General features: G+C 37.4%; 3 protein-coding genes across 3 annotated transcripts; 1 reads left to right on the top strand and 2 right to left on the bottom strand.

Annotated features, from left to right (window-relative positions):
* Positions 1-230: 230 nt before the first annotated feature.
* On the bottom strand, positions 231-8470 carry Snmp1 (Sensory neuron membrane protein 1). The gene is given in 18 exon segments (XM_066289438.1): positions 231-641; positions 696-821; positions 869-1200; positions 1203-1419; positions 1472-1726; positions 1781-1928; positions 1986-2143; positions 2194-2320; positions 5315-5489; positions 5643-5748; positions 5803-5928; positions 5984-6129; positions 6807-6946; positions 6999-7210; positions 7263-7514; positions 7567-7711; positions 7766-7923; positions 8123-8470. Coding segments are annotated over 18 exon segments (3213 nt in total). The 5' UTR covers positions 8231-8470; the 3' UTR covers positions 231-359.
* Positions 8471-10620: 2150 nt separating this feature from the next.
* On the top strand, positions 10621-12595 carry LOC136343142 (uncharacterized). Its single transcript, XM_066289664.1, has 5 exons — positions 10621-10775; positions 10898-11088; positions 11138-11223; positions 11282-11435; positions 12382-12595. The coding sequence occupies exons 2-5, from the start codon at positions 10911-10913 to the stop codon at positions 12447-12449; spliced, it is 486 nt and encodes a 161-aa protein (XP_066145761.1). The 5' UTR covers positions 10621-10775; positions 10898-10910; the 3' UTR covers positions 12450-12595.
* LOC136343141 (small nuclear ribonucleoprotein-associated protein N-like) lies at positions 12540-14322 on the bottom strand. The gene is made up of 3 exons (XM_066289663.1): positions 14174-14322; positions 12873-13353; positions 12540-12822 (listed from the first exon to the last, which is right to left on the bottom strand). The coding sequence occupies exons 1-3, from the start codon at positions 14183-14185 to the stop codon at positions 12647-12649; spliced, it is 669 nt and encodes a 222-aa protein (XP_066145760.1). The 5' UTR covers positions 14186-14322; the 3' UTR covers positions 12540-12646.
* Between the last annotated feature and the right edge of the window lie 599 nt (positions 14323-14921).

Here is a 14921-nt window from a genome sequence, read left to right as displayed (position 1 = left end):
ACTTGGATCCAAATTTGTTCCTAAATCCACTGCGAAATTCGTCTAACTGAAATTGTGCTAAATTTTGTCTTACAAAATCGTTGCATTCGGCTGCTGCATCCAGGGCACACACCGCATAAAGGACAACCGCTCATTTGTTGTCATTGTTTACTGGCATGTGTCAAACAAAGACAACTATATCTGAAATTAGTTGACAATGATTTCACGAACAGAAAATTACATCAGGTACGTTAACAGTGGTAGCTATAACGACTTTTATTAGACGAAATAGGTTTGTTCCAAAAAAATTGCTAAACATTTTTTTTTTTAAACTTGATGGAATATCATTTAAGTATTTGTCATTCTAGGCTACTGTATTGCTAAGATCTAGAAATCTCCTTTCCATTTAGCACAGAATGTGCTACCTGTTCAATCTTATCCATCTTCTTTCCTTGCAAATCGTTCGGCCCATCATTCAGTTCTTGGCCCCTCGATAAGGGTGTTATCTCAATGGACTTTCGATTTTTAAGTAGCCTATAAGTCCCTGCACCGCAAATTACAACTCCCGAAACGATGCACAAATAAGTCAAAGCGTCCCCAATGGAAAGTAGCAAGAAGATAGACTGTATCTTTTTCAGGAGATATCCTTCTACCTCTATACTCTAAAATACGTAATTTTTAGTGCATACTTACGATATTATATAGGGAATTTATACTTCTTCTAGCCATAATATAGGAAATAAAGCTGTAGGAAGGTCGGAAAACAGATCAACTTTCTTCGTCTGTTGAAGTTCCAGATTGATTTGTATACGTTTGGCTGCTTTTAATGGACTTCCTGTCAACTAGAAATTCGATTAAAATGAATCATGAAGAACCAAAGATCTCTTACTGGTTCCAAATAGACCCTTATCAAGTGCTTTTCCCTATCTGGCTGCATTCCTTGAATCAGCTTCATGTAGCTTTCGTCGGTGTCCAAGAAATGAGGCAGAGTAGCATACAAAGGCACCTTCATGCATTTTGTTAGATCAAACAGCCCCTTTTTCAAGCAAGAATTATCTTTTCTGCAAAAGCATTTTTCTTCTGGGTCAGTGCTTTGATCTCCCATATTTGTTTCGAAGACTGTAACTGGAACTTTCTTGAAGACTATATCGCTAATATATTTCAGTTTGATGTTCCTATATAGATATTTCTTAGTAGGCAACTCATTGAGAGTAACTATGGTATGTACCTGCATAAATCTGTAGAGAACGATTTTAAACCTTCATCTACCTTCATGAGGGGCGGAAATATCCAACCATCGGTGCCTTCGTATCTGTTGCACTGTTCGCTGTTCCACAAGTTAAGGGATTTTTTACCGTTGACTTCAAGTAGTTTCCCCACGTCTTGGTAATGGGAAATTCCTCGGAGCACTTTCAGTCTCTCAGTTAAAGTAGCATTTTTCTTTAAGTTCTTATAGTGAGACATAAACTTCTAAGTATTGTACGTAACGTACCATTCCAAAAATTGAAAACAAAATTACATTGTTCTGCTGAATAGTCAGACCTGGTACCTGGTTCCTCAGCTGTCCACAAATGGCATTGGGGCTGAACTCCTTGCTGCTACAATTAAGCTCTACCCCATTAAACAGTATGTCCTTAACTCGAGTGGTTAAGAATATTGTTTTGGGGTTGGTGAAGATTTGAGGGATAGACTTGTTGACTATGGAGAGAAAAACAGGGGAATCCCTTAGGACTAAGTTAACCATTCCCTGTTGTATCATTATTTTGGGGAGTTTTTCGAAGTAATTTGACAACAAACTTACAACCAGAACTGGGTGGATGATAGTGACGTAATCATCATCTTTAAGAGGGCTGGATTTGTTTTGGTTGAACCTAAACACGTCATAAGGGGTGTAGGTAAGACTATCCTCAGTGTCATTATCAACTACGTCCACTTTTTCCTTAATTTCGCTGGTAATGATTATACGTTATTGAGTAAAATCATTATTTTACTTGAATGGCACTTACTCGTACCAGTAGGGCCCCACTTCAGCCACAATGGGCTTTGCCCCATTTTGTATTTCTTCCGGGTTCATAACGTTGAAAAAGTAAAATTTGAAGTTCAAAGGAAATGGCACTTTGAGGTAAATATCGCGCACTTCATTTCTGCGCCTCAGAGAAGTTTGCTGATGCAAAATGCATAAAATTAAAAACATCGAAATTTTCATTGACTTACGTCTTTGATCCCGAATCTCAGAATGACTCCAAATAACCAAATCTTCCATAAAACAGCCCCTACCGTCAATGCCCCTCCCGTAAGGATGATCTTCTTAGGAGGAGGCATCTTTAACCTTTCAACAATACTTTAAGACTAATCTTGGAGCTAAATTTAACCGAAATAACACTACAAATTTTATCTTCGTTGAAGGTTAATGTTAATCGTTCGAGTGCATTAATAATGAGGTAAATTAAAAACATCGTTAAAGGTATAGCCACTTATTGAGCTTGGAAAGACAATTGTGTGCTTATAGATATAGGCCCTGTCATCAAATCTAAATAATGTATTTCGCTTTGTTTTATTGCGGGTCATTATTGACCTAGAACTATAATTTCCTACTTGCAGAGGATGTAGTTTGCAGTCAAGTGACCACGCGATCCTTGTTTGCTCTTCAAATCCTGTTAATTTCGGGTTTGTCATTGGTAACCCCCGGGAGAACATTTCTTGAATGTGGAGAATGGAGCTGCCCCCAAGAATGATGTCAAAGTGGCGTGTGTTTGCTTGCATTGTTCAGGGCTCCACTGTATTGGTTGAACTATTTTGACGTCACTCGGGATAAATTTCCTACTTTCTACATTCAAGAATCTCTTGGACGTTACACAGTGTGTCTCCAAATAAGTGCGAAAGATTTTAATTGGTAATTGCTGAGGTATTTATGCAAAAAAAACTTTATATAAACATAGGTCCGAACGAGCTTAGTTTCCAAGGTACGGAGTACTCAATTTACTTTTTTTATATTTTCTTAAACAATTTTAAAATGTTTTGAAATATCGACACGAAATTTGCGACACGCTATTGCAGGATAAACGTGCGTTTTTCGAGAAGGAAGAACATTTGCAGTTACACTAGTGGTGTCTGTGCATCCACCCAATGCTGAATTTTTTATGAAGAAAAAATGGTACGCCACTAAGTTATTCTCATACCATTTTTCTTTAATTGTTCCTCGATTCTTAACAATAAATATACTTAGTATATTGTGACCACGAAGCCGTTTTCAAGATAAAAAACAATTTCGGATTCCAGAACAAACTATAAAACCGATACAAACATCTGTTACAAATTTTAAAAAGCAACTCTTTCAAGAGTTCATTGCTGTGATATGTTTGTTAAAAAGTACTAAAAAATACAGTATATGTTGAAAATAATCGCCCTCAATGGTGATACAAGAGTGTATTCGTTTCCTCATTAATTGGCGTATCCGTAGAAACAATCTTGGTGTATTTCTTATTATTTCGCAGCCAGCAATTGTACAATATCTTAGATCTCCAAGATTTTTTACAAACATACTTTAGCAATTAACTCTTGAAAATGTTGGCATTTTGAAACTTGTAATAAATACTAATACCAACTTTGTGGTTGATACCGCAATCAGAAAATAGTTCTTGAAAACGGCGTTTGAAGTGACAAAACACTAAAAGTATTTTTTTGTTGAAAATTAATGGAGTATTTAAAAATATATATTGGAGTGAGGAAAAGTCAGTGGCGTATCATTTTTTATAATTAAACATTAAGGTTTGGATGGGCGCACAGACGCCACTGGTGTAACTAGAAATGTTCATCCTTCTCGAAAAACGCACGTTTATCCTGCAATAGCGTGTCGCAAATTTCGTGTCGATATTTCAAAACATTTTAAAATTGTTTAAGAAAATATAAAAAAAGTAAATTGAGCACTCTGTATCTTGGAAACTAAACCCGTTTGGACCTATGTTTATATAATTTTTTTTGCAAAAATACTTTAGCAATCACCTTTTAAAATCTTTCGCACTTAACCGAAAACATTCCATATAGAGCCATCGAGAGTCGGGATGTACAGGGCGGACCGAAAAAAGGGAGATTTTTTTCTTTTGAGAGATCATACAGTTGTCTACTATTCCAACAGTCACGCGGCTTTACAAACTGTCTACATCCAAGAATGTAGAGACATTTTTCAGGAACTCAGAGACACAAAGAGAGCCATCCTAGTTTAGAACCCGGGCCACATTGAGGATGAGGGAAACAAAATGATCGATAACTTGGTCAGTTGTGGGCTTTTAATCACGCTTCAACGGACCTAGACGATATATAACTTTAGTAAGGATATATTGTGTGACTTGAAGATACTCTTGATTTTTCAGGGGAGCAATGGGAGACCTCGCGAATCGCTGCAGACTGAACAGGTTATTAGGCAATTTCCTGGCAGAAGATGACGGCCGGCTTTGAAAACGCCGTGGTGCAGGAGAGGGATCCTCGAACTCACTTCTTAGGAGTGTACCGTTGGTGTGATCATCTTCGCCACCGGCGCCGCCTTTCTCTTCCCGGAGAAACGTTTAGAGTAGGATACGTTTCTTTATAAAGGGAACCTGAAGTTTCACAGATAGAAAGCCGGCTCTATATGGAGTCAATTGAGGAACTCAAAAGGGTCTATAAAAATTTCCCCTCTGTTTTATTAAAATACGATAAAGCGGGGCCCTAATGATCCGCCATTTTAAATTTCCTTTCCCCAAGATATGATAAATAAGAGACAAAATGCAATTTTTTTTCCTGTCTTTTTCTACTGCATGATATTGGAGTGAAATAACATTATAAAAGAATAACAATCACTTTCGTTGTTTACTGTTAAGCTTTTCACAGTAGGGACGAAATGCGCACCAATATGGAGGTTACGTGACACGTTCAAATTTAAATTTACGCTGGTTAATAGGTACAACACGTACAAACGCGTTTGTTTTAATTAGAGCGACTTACAGAAACCACAAGTGTAAAAAAAATATTATTGTTTATTACTGAAGGAACTATAGAAACACTGATATTTTCTATAATATATTAATCAATAAAAGGCACATTATACAATATCAAGTATGGAACAAAAAAATTATATCACACGTTATAGTAATAAGCTATTGTACTAATTGCACTTTGCTCAATAAAGCCACATTAAAAGCATCATGTTACACAACTTCAGGCCCGTATTAACTATTTTCGTGCCTATAGTCTGTATACGTGAATATTTTTCATAATTATAGGTTGTTCTGCACGGTCTCTCACCAGTTTGATTCAAATATTGTTTTATCGGCACACTCAAATCAAACATCCCATCTTTCAGTACCTTTCCGCGTTATCCTTATTATTACCCTCCCCATTCGACTGTCCATTATCGAACACAGTACTTATAGGGCTCTTGTTACCATTTATTTCCGGCTGCACTTTGTGCACTGAAGTAACTTGTACCGTAGCCTCTTCTGTGTTGAAGAACAGGTAAAGTCCAACGCCGAAACCTGTTAAAGAATCATGCAAATATATGTAGAAAAAAGCATTGATAAGATTTAGCTGCAGTTAGAATAGTTATTGCTAATGGGTACATTAATAATTAAATAAGGGTTAATATTTTAGGTGGTTTTGACCTAGTTTCAATATAAAATGACTCATACCTGCCATAGATAAAACCAATATTAAATACTTCATTACGCTGATGATTTTCTTGGCCAAAAATAAGCTTTTCAACGGTTTCGTGTAAGTATTGTTCAAATCAATACCCTAAAATTCTCTACATTCATGCAACTGAATACACAAACTATCACTTATACTAACTTCTTCCACCCAAAATAAGGGCAATACTGTGGGGGTAAAATTCCGGAACAGCTCCAATTTCGCTATAGGCTCCAAGGGCATATTGAATTGTAAACGTTTTCGGGCGGACACAGGGCTACCTGTCAGCTGAAAAAAAAACATTAACAACTAGTTCCTTTCATGCATGTAACAGGATTCTTACAGGTTCAAACAAGATCGAAATGGCGTGCTTTTCAGCATCAGGAGCTAGCCCTTTGACTCCCTTCAAATAGCTCTGATCCGTGTCATAAAAATGAGGTTGTGAAGCATAGATTGGTACTTGTGCGCATTTGTACAAGTCAATTAGGCCTTAAAAGTGAGAATGAACGTCATGAAGCGAGCATTCTGATACCAAAAATATAGAATTCGACTTATAAATATTACAAGTGGAAACATCAAAATTAGCATTTTATAATTGATAACTACCACAATGTTCAACCTATAAGCGAAGTTCCTAATACTGGTATTCTTGTCAACATGAGTTCTCATTCGAAACCAAATTCGTAACTTTTACTAAAAATCGTGGTTTTTACTGTTAAAACTCTCATTTACCACCACTGCACTAAGGGCCTCGAACTCAACAAGGTTCTGTCATCTTTGTTTATTATACGAGCGTAGACGAAGACAAAAGCTGTGACATCCATCTTGCCACCCTAATTAACAAAGTAGACTCTGGATACAGTTGAGGCAAAAGTTACATCTTCCCTCTTTATTTGCAACCGTGTGTAGAAAGGAATAATGCTATCCAGTTTTTAATATTACTTTGAGTCCTAAATGAACACAAACTATGGTAGCAAATATGAATTTCAACAGAAAAAATTAAGAAATCCCTGTTGGATTCTTTTTACCAAGTGTTTCTATAAAAATTAATCCCATTCAAATCAGATCTTTCGCTTATTGAAACAATTCGCATTCAACTCATTAAATCTTTAAAATTGGTCTATCATCTCGATTTAAACCTTTGATGGTAAATAGTAAATTCCTACCTTTTTTTAGACAAGTTTCAGGTGTAGTACAAAAGCATTTTTCCTCGGGGTTCTTCAAAGGATCACCCAAAGTGGCCGAATAGCGGCTGACAGGGATTCCATCGTATTTAGTGCGCTTGTCGTATCTAGCCACTAATACCCTACATAAGTAAAGATTGATTCATGTGAAAAAAAAGTTCTTTTGAAGGGCACCTGCACAAGTCTGGTGCAAATGAGACGAGACCTTCTTCTTTCTTTAACATGGGGGGAAAAATTGTGCCGTCGGTGCCTTCAATCGCGTCGCACTTGGAGTCGTTCCACACCTCCAAGCGATACTTCCCATTGTAAGTTACAATCTTGCCCACGTTGTGGAAATCGCTAACACCTCTGTAGACCCTAAGTTTCTTGCCAGGAGTCGCGTTTTTCTGCATAAAACTCCTTTAAGTGTTTACTCTCAATACAGGTAGTGTTACCCACAGAACCCATAAAGGAGAAACCCAAATCGTTCTCGTTGAGTTTAATCAAAGATTCCTCCTGCTTCAGTTGACTACAAATCGCACTGCCAGCAAAATCTTTAACGCCGCAGTGAATCACAATACCATCAAAAAGAAGATCTCTGGCTTTCACTGTTATAAAGATAGTGGTTGGATTGGACCAAATCGAGTTGATTGCTTTTCCAACAAGGGTCAAGGCTCCTGGCTTCTGACGAGCTACGGTATTGACCATTCCCTATAGAATTGATTGCAAGGTTTTGATAACCATGAGATTTAGGTCCTCTTACCAAAATCATTGGATGAGGAATTGTTACTTCCGTATCGAAATCCACACATCCAGATTCGAAGAAGGATAGAAACGTGTCGACTGGATTGTAGCTCATGGTATCATCTCCTTCTATGTCATTCACGTTTATTTTAGTCTTCCACTCCCTGAAAATCGTCATACAACATAAACTTGTTGCCACTAATAGCATTCAATCTTACTGGTAACAGAAGGGGCCAACTTCCTTGAGTTCTGGAACTGAACCCTTATGAATGTCTTCTGGGTTTTGAACCGAAAAGATATAAACTTTGAAGCTTAAAGGGAACGGTACCTTAAGGAACATATCCCTGATTTCTTGGCCGGGTTTCAAATTGACCATCTAATGCATTGCAAAAAGGCTTATTAAATATATTGATTAATTTCAGTGACTATAAATCAAGAAATGACAATTTGATGTTCAAAGAACACAACATCCTGCAATTTAGATTTAATAACAGTGGATTGTAATTATACGCCAGTGGTTCTTACGTAATGATTTTGTGGTATATAATTTGGAAATTAACGCTCTTTTGACTCACCCCTTTGATTTTGCCTTTGATTAAGTTGGGAAACATTAAGAATCCCACCAAGATGATGAACACAAACGCACATGCCGAAGCAATAATAAGTTTAGCAGAAAACCTCATTTTTCTGCTTTAATTGTATTATTGGTTTTATTTATAATTTTTCTATATTATAAAAATTGCGTGGTTGAAATATGAAGATAGTGAAGAACGTTAAGAATGGAGGAGTTGAGACTAACTAAACGTATCCCCAGTTTCGCCAAATTGATGCACCAAAGGGTTTTGGTGGGGATTCGCTGCTCATCTATTGGTTTTATATCGATAATAATTTTTTTCAGCGGCGGAGTTTGTATTGTTTTATAGCCTCAGGTAGGTAAATTTGAATTAAATTTTAAGTTACAGAGACGTAAGTGCCTCAGAGGCAACAACAATTTTAGAGTTAAGTGATTTGCATATAGATGGAAATCCCAGTACAGGCTTATATAAGATAATGATAATGCCAGAGGTTTGTCCCGTTATGAATAACAGTCACAACGTGAAAAGCGTTAAATTATTCATTGAAATTTATACTAATTACAAAAGTAATAAAAAGCAATAATAATATTTCCTTCACCATATTGTCGGCAAGCCTAGATTTTAAATTTTTCAAGAGGACTTTTTTGCTTCTCGCCTATTTTCGTCGATTTCAATCCCATATCGAGTATAGAAGCATGATATCAATTTAAAAAAATACAATATACCTTTAGTCTCAACAGAAAAGGAAATGTAAAAAACGCAATTGTTGAATTTTAAATTAACCCAGCCACGTGCGCTAAAACTATAAACCTACGTGGAAAAATCGTCATAAACATGTTCAAAACTTTGTTAAAACATTACGAAAGTAAAAGTACTAACATATATCGACTTTGAAGGGGAACATTTCAATTGCTCCACATATGTTCATTTTATCGTAGAAGGTTTTTGATTATATGTTTCTCTATAGTTTCAGAATTTTGTTAAATAATAATATTACAACAACTTTAATATAGTTATTCTCTCCAAAAACTACCGAAAGGAAGGCGAGAACTCTCCTAAAAAACAATAAAATGAACATCTTCCGACGAAGGCATACTTTTTTTCCTCGAAAAGTTCAATAAATAATCTACGAATGAGCAACCAAGGATAACTAGCGTAGTAAAAAGGCCCTAAATAATTAATAAGAATTAGCCGTTTCAATGTAAATACCGTGCAATTTCAGACATGGAAATAGTGGAACAATCGTTGGAAAAATGTCTGCCCTTTAATTAGACCGCTGGTTTCCCCGCTATTAAATACGAATAACCCAGAAGATTCTGTTATAGACGTCATAAATGAGACCACATAAAAGCATCTAGATTTCTGTTTTATTATTTCAAACCTCACGTTATAGCAAAACAATTTTGATGGTTTATAAATCTCAAAAAAGCAAGAGCATAATGCACTGGGACTGAAGTCTAAAAGCGATTTTTCGGCAGTGGCTCAAAAAGTGTTACCTATTAATGCGTTTGCTCTGTATGGACGAATTTGATATGAAATGTAAATTGATACACATTTTTTGAACCTGAGAAATAGACATTTTCTCCCACTGCGTAACATCTTACCTGGAGTTGACGTCACATCAACATGGCCCAATTCTACAAAGGTCATTTAGTAAGTGCCCTTATTTGAGTTTTGTAAGGAGTATTTTTAATAATTTTTTTTTAATTGACGAAAAATTATCGCAAATATTGGTGAAGAGCAATTTCAATGGCAAATATTAAACCTAAAAGCACGATTAATGTAATATCAAAAGTGGTTTATTTTTGTATGAATCCTCGTAAGTTTTGACATTCACGTATGCGGGACAGTTTTGGATAGGCAACTAGACATACACATATGGCACGATTTTTTTTTATATGTTTGTTTTTCAGTTTATTGCCTTTATATACTGAGAAATTAATGTTTAGGTAACTAATGGTACAATTTTTCACAAACGCCGACCAAACTCTTGAAAGCTTTGCCCCATAGAGGGGCAACTCCCAAAACCACTCTTAAATATGCCTGTGCCTATTTAGCACAGGGTGCCACCCCAATAGGCCGCCAGTTACGGCAGATTAGCATACAAGAGAGTGCAATATTCAACTCCAGCAGAGCTTAAGTCGCAGTAGATAATACTCCATAGATGAAAAAGAAGCTTTTGATAAAACAATCCACATGACCGAAACAAATTGGAAGAATAATTATTATTACCGACTTGCGACCCGCAAATTCAAGTTAAACACACCATGGTTTAATTATTAAACAATCAAAGCTGAGTCATGATTCCATTAGCTTCTGGTCGCTTTTCGAACTTAGCACAGAAATACGTTTAAGCATTGTGATGGAACCAGTATGGTAAAGAAATTGCGGAATTAAGGTGGTGCTAAACGGATTATTTAGCTCCCGCATAACAAGATCAATTGCGCTCCAACCTTAAGGCAGCACGAGAAGTTATGCAACGCTATTGAGGGCTTCGGTACCACTCTTCCTAAAGTTTCGAAAATGACGTATATGGGTACTGTTACAACGTACTGCGTAGCTTCGCATTAGGTCAGTGGTGATGGTTTTGTAAAGAGACAATTTTATCTGCTTTCAAATATATAAGACATCTTTAAAGAGATTATTGTTCTTGGTAAGTACCATCGACCATATTTAGTGTTTACAGAGCCTCCAAAAGTTAACTTTAGAACATTCACGCACAAATGCTTTCTATGTATCATCAGCAGTTTTCTTTTCATTACTTTGCTGTTTCAGCTTGATTTGTACAATGGGCGCCCCTGAAATCTCCAATTGTTGCGGTTTCACCCTGAAGCACGGCACCATCATCATTGGGGCTCTGCAAAGCGTGTTCGCCTTCATGTGCCTGATTCTGAGTGCGGCTTATGCCGTGCATCCTCACGAATTGATCGAAATGAGCGATCCGTCGGTGGTACCAAAATTGGAAAGTATGTAATAGTAACTGGACAAAATGGCGAATGTAACTTTTTTTTTCAGTCCTCAAGGCTATGCTGATTATGTTTTCCGTGGCGAGCGTTTTGCAGTGCGTTTTCTCTGTCATGATTGTTTTTGGAGCTGTGGGGGTGAGTTCAGGGGGTTGCAGGGGGATTCGGGGATGTGGAAGAGGTGTTTTGGTTTTAGAATCGGCCAGCTTTATTCATGCCCTGGTTGATTTTCAACCCGATTTGTTTGTTTGTATATGAAGTGGGCACTTTAGTGGCTGTAATTCACCACACTAGCGAGAACAATGCTCCTTTCATTGTGGGACATATCGTTGCAAGTATTTTGTTCAGCAGTAAGTATATTTTTACCACCCTGTAAATGTCTATCGATTCAAAGAACCAAATAAAACTATCGAATAATTGTTATTATAGCAAATTGGTTAATGCATTTTTAAACTAATAAATATCACCCTCTGAGCGTTTACTTTTGTATGAACAAGCTCCACGTCAAGAGCGTTGTGGTGCTTCAATATTTAATCCGCCGTTAAATGGGAATTTTCCAATTATATAATTAATAATTAAAATGGCTCGTTGTGAATTAAATTTAATATACAGGGTGTTTAAGAACTATGGAACCAAATTTCTAGAGAATATTCAGTGTCGTGATAGAATACATTTAAATGTTAGAACCCATATCAGGAAAAGTCTTTTTAAGGCATTACGGTCCTATGATGCTTTAAGACAGTTAAATATATATATATATATTACAATAAAATAAATAACTAGAGACTTGGCTACACCTTTTGATAATCGTTTTGAACGAATTCAAATTTCGCAGTAATTCGTGTAATCAGGTCTTGCTCTGTTTCCACTGGCGTATCATAAACCAGGAACTTTAGATGCCCCCACAGAAAGAAATCTAAATGTGTCAGATCGGGTGACCCAGGGGGCGACGAAACTGAACCACTTTTGCTGATCTAACGTTATCTGAACTGGCTATCCACATATTGACAGGTTTGAATAGAAAAATGTGCAGGCGCATCATCATGTTACAACCACATTTACTCTCAAACGATTAATAGGGGGTTTTCAAGAAGTTCTTACTTGAAAATAAATAAAATAGCTTAATAAAACGTAATTTTTACGCATCTGTCTTAAGACATCATAAGGCTGTAGCGTCTTAGGGAGACATTTCTGGACATGGGTTCTTATACTCAAATGTCTACCAGTATTGCTCTGAATAATTCCTAGACTTTTGATCACATAGATATGAATCATTCTCTACTTGCTCTGTTTCAGTGCTGGTGTCGTATCTAACTCTGACGGTCTACAGCTACAGGCAGTACTTAAAGCGCCTCAACTTCTGATTATTGCGCTAGTTTTGCATTTATATTATAGTATTGAGATATAACAGAGGACAAATAATGCAATTTGCGACGATAATATCAAAAACCATATTAATTAAAACTATTTATTTCCTTATTTACAGTAAATAAATCAAAATTTTCACGTATTTGTCCACTTTTATTAAAGCTCCCATTTAGCTCCCCAGAAAGAGTTCGATTTAATGGTGAGAAATGAGAAGTTTGGAAACCACTGGGACTGGAGCTGGAATTCCGATTGGCACAGGTCTGGCCACGCCCACTGGTGATGGCACTGGAATTCCCACGGGTACAGGCCTGTCTACGGGCACTCCTATTGGGCTCGGAATATCGATGAGGACAGGACGATCGACTGGAACTAACAACAAAGGCGTTATCCTTAAAACTTTAATCGACATTTTAACATACCACCAATGGGTTTGTCAACGGGCACAGCGATGGGCCTGGTTACTGGAACTCCCACGGGGCTGTCCACTCCTACAGGCAGATCGACTGGGATGGGTACGCTAACTGGGCGGTCTACAGGAACGGCCACTGGCTGCGCCACTGGCACTCCCAAGTTCCTTGTTATGGTTGTGTGGGTGTGGGCGTGAGAGCCCAACTCTAGGGCAGGGCCGGCAACTGCGGCGGTTCCCACCAATCCAGTGCCCAATGATCCCAAGCCTACACCGCCCAAACTGCCGATACCGCCCAAACTGCCTACGCCCCCTACCCCGAGCGCGCCCACACCTAAACCACTCAATCCTAGACCACTTCCCAGGATTCCATGGCCGGCGATTCCTAATCCAGTCAAACCGCGTTTGTCCACTTTCTTCTCTGTTTTTTCTACAGATTTCACTTCTTTCTTCTCGGCAGCCAGAGCCAAGGATGCCAAGAGGCAAAGGCAGATCTGCATAGGTAGAAAAGACGTGCCCGATGAAAATTAAGAATGAGATATTAAGTGGAATTAATTAGTGGTGGTAATTAATTAAGTTCGTGCCTCCAGCAACCCGAACAGCGGTTCGTTAATGTGAACAGGAGAAAACTCCTGCACCTCACTCCAAATTTCTTGGGACTACTGTCGTCTTTACCAAGAGGATAGTAAAGACAGTCTCAGAGACAAACTGATCTATAGTGGACCTAAATTGACAACTCAAAATCCTGGGAACTTTAACATACGGCTAATATCCATGAAAACTAGAAATACTGTTTTGACAGGCTCGTGGTTTCCATGATAGTTATCTTCCAGGTAAAGTTGCCAGTATATTCATTTAGTGGCTCTTAAAGTTGCTATTATCGAAACTGGAAGGGGTGAGTGCTTCTGGCCAATTTTTTTCGCGAATATTTCTATGAACATTTTCACCACTTAGTTACAATTGGCGAATACGTAACATATTGGGTTCACTTAAGAGTGTGTACCAGAAAAGAACGGTTACATGTCAGGTAGAATTTATAGTTAGTTGTGGGTCAAGGCTTTATCCAACAGTGATAGTAGTTTAAATAAAAAAAAAACTAAAATATAAATTTGATTCTGAAAGAAATTTAGGTGCCAAAGATGAAATATTTTATAGGGACAATATACGGAAATTACCAAAAAATACTTATCACCGTCTCTGGGTGCATTCTTAAATAATAAGTATATTCACCACATTGTCAAAAGCAAAGATAAGATATTCTTGACAACATGGAGTTTCAAATTTAATTGTTAATGTTTGAAAATGGCTACATACCAAATATTTCATTTCTTGTTTATGTTCAGTCACTGTCTACACACTCGAGGGTGGAACTGTAATAACATGGGTGAGGTTATCTATTATAACAAGAAACCCCCCCTCCTGTCCCGTCCTGCATTAGTGCTAAGAATGCAACCTGCTTCAAGCAAGTTCAATGTGACTACGTACGGATCTAATATCAATCATGTCTTTGTTTCTGCAAGCACATTTTTCTAAATTTACTTTAAAACAAATTCAGAGTTTTTCAAGGATTGACTTACATTAGAATTACCTCATTTTAGGAGATGATGCAGGGTTTCTTAACGAAAAGTGGGGGGATATCAATGAAGCTCATTTCGCCGTGGAGGTTTCATCAGCCCTTTTTTTTGGAAACGTGACAGTCATTCTGTTTAATAAATATTTACATGCGCAAAAGATTTTTTAAATCATTAATGAACGGAATGGGTAAAAAAGAGCCCGATTAAGGAAATGTATGCAAATGCATACCGCGTAATAGCGGGGTGTTGGCATTGCATTGATGGACAATCACGGGTTGACACGGATTACTTTCTCTTCCAACTCTACCCTTAACTCTAAACACTTCTTTGTTTGAATACCAAAAAAAGAGCGTCATTGAAAACGATCGTTCGTTTGTGGTACCGGTTTCTTCAACGATTGCGACGCAGGCATAAACACAAGACAGAAAATTCAAATGGGTGTCTTTTAGTATAATTTTCCAGCTGCGGCTGCCGTTTCAAGGATTTAT

Source organism: Euwallacea fornicatus, chromosome 13, assembly GCF_040115645.1.
Source record: "Euwallacea fornicatus isolate EFF26 chromosome 13, ASM4011564v1, whole genome shotgun sequence".
Lineage (NCBI taxonomy): Eukaryota > Metazoa > Arthropoda > Insecta > Coleoptera > Curculionidae > Euwallacea > Euwallacea fornicatus.
The sequence above is the reverse complement of the archived record's forward strand: the minus strand, read 5'-3'. Positions and strand labels throughout refer to the sequence as shown.

Coding starts and splice junctions, on each gene's coding strand:
- LOC136343141 (XM_066289663.1), bottom strand. Junction 12,823..12,872: donor CGTTGACAAACCCATTGGTG/GTATGTTAAAAT, acceptor CTTTGTTGTTAG/TTCCAGTCGATCGTCCTGTC.
- LOC136343142 (XM_066289664.1), top strand. CDS start 10,911: ATGGGCGCCCCTGAAATCTCCAATTGTTGCGGTTTCACCCTGAAGCAC. Junction 11,089..11,137: donor GGTGGTACCAAAATTGGAAA/GTATGTAATAGT, acceptor TTTTTTTTTCAG/TCCTCAAGGCTATGCTGATT. Junction 11,224..11,281: donor TTGTTTTTGGAGCTGTGGGG/GTGAGTTCAGGG, acceptor TTTTGGTTTTAG/AATCGGCCAGCTTTATTCAT.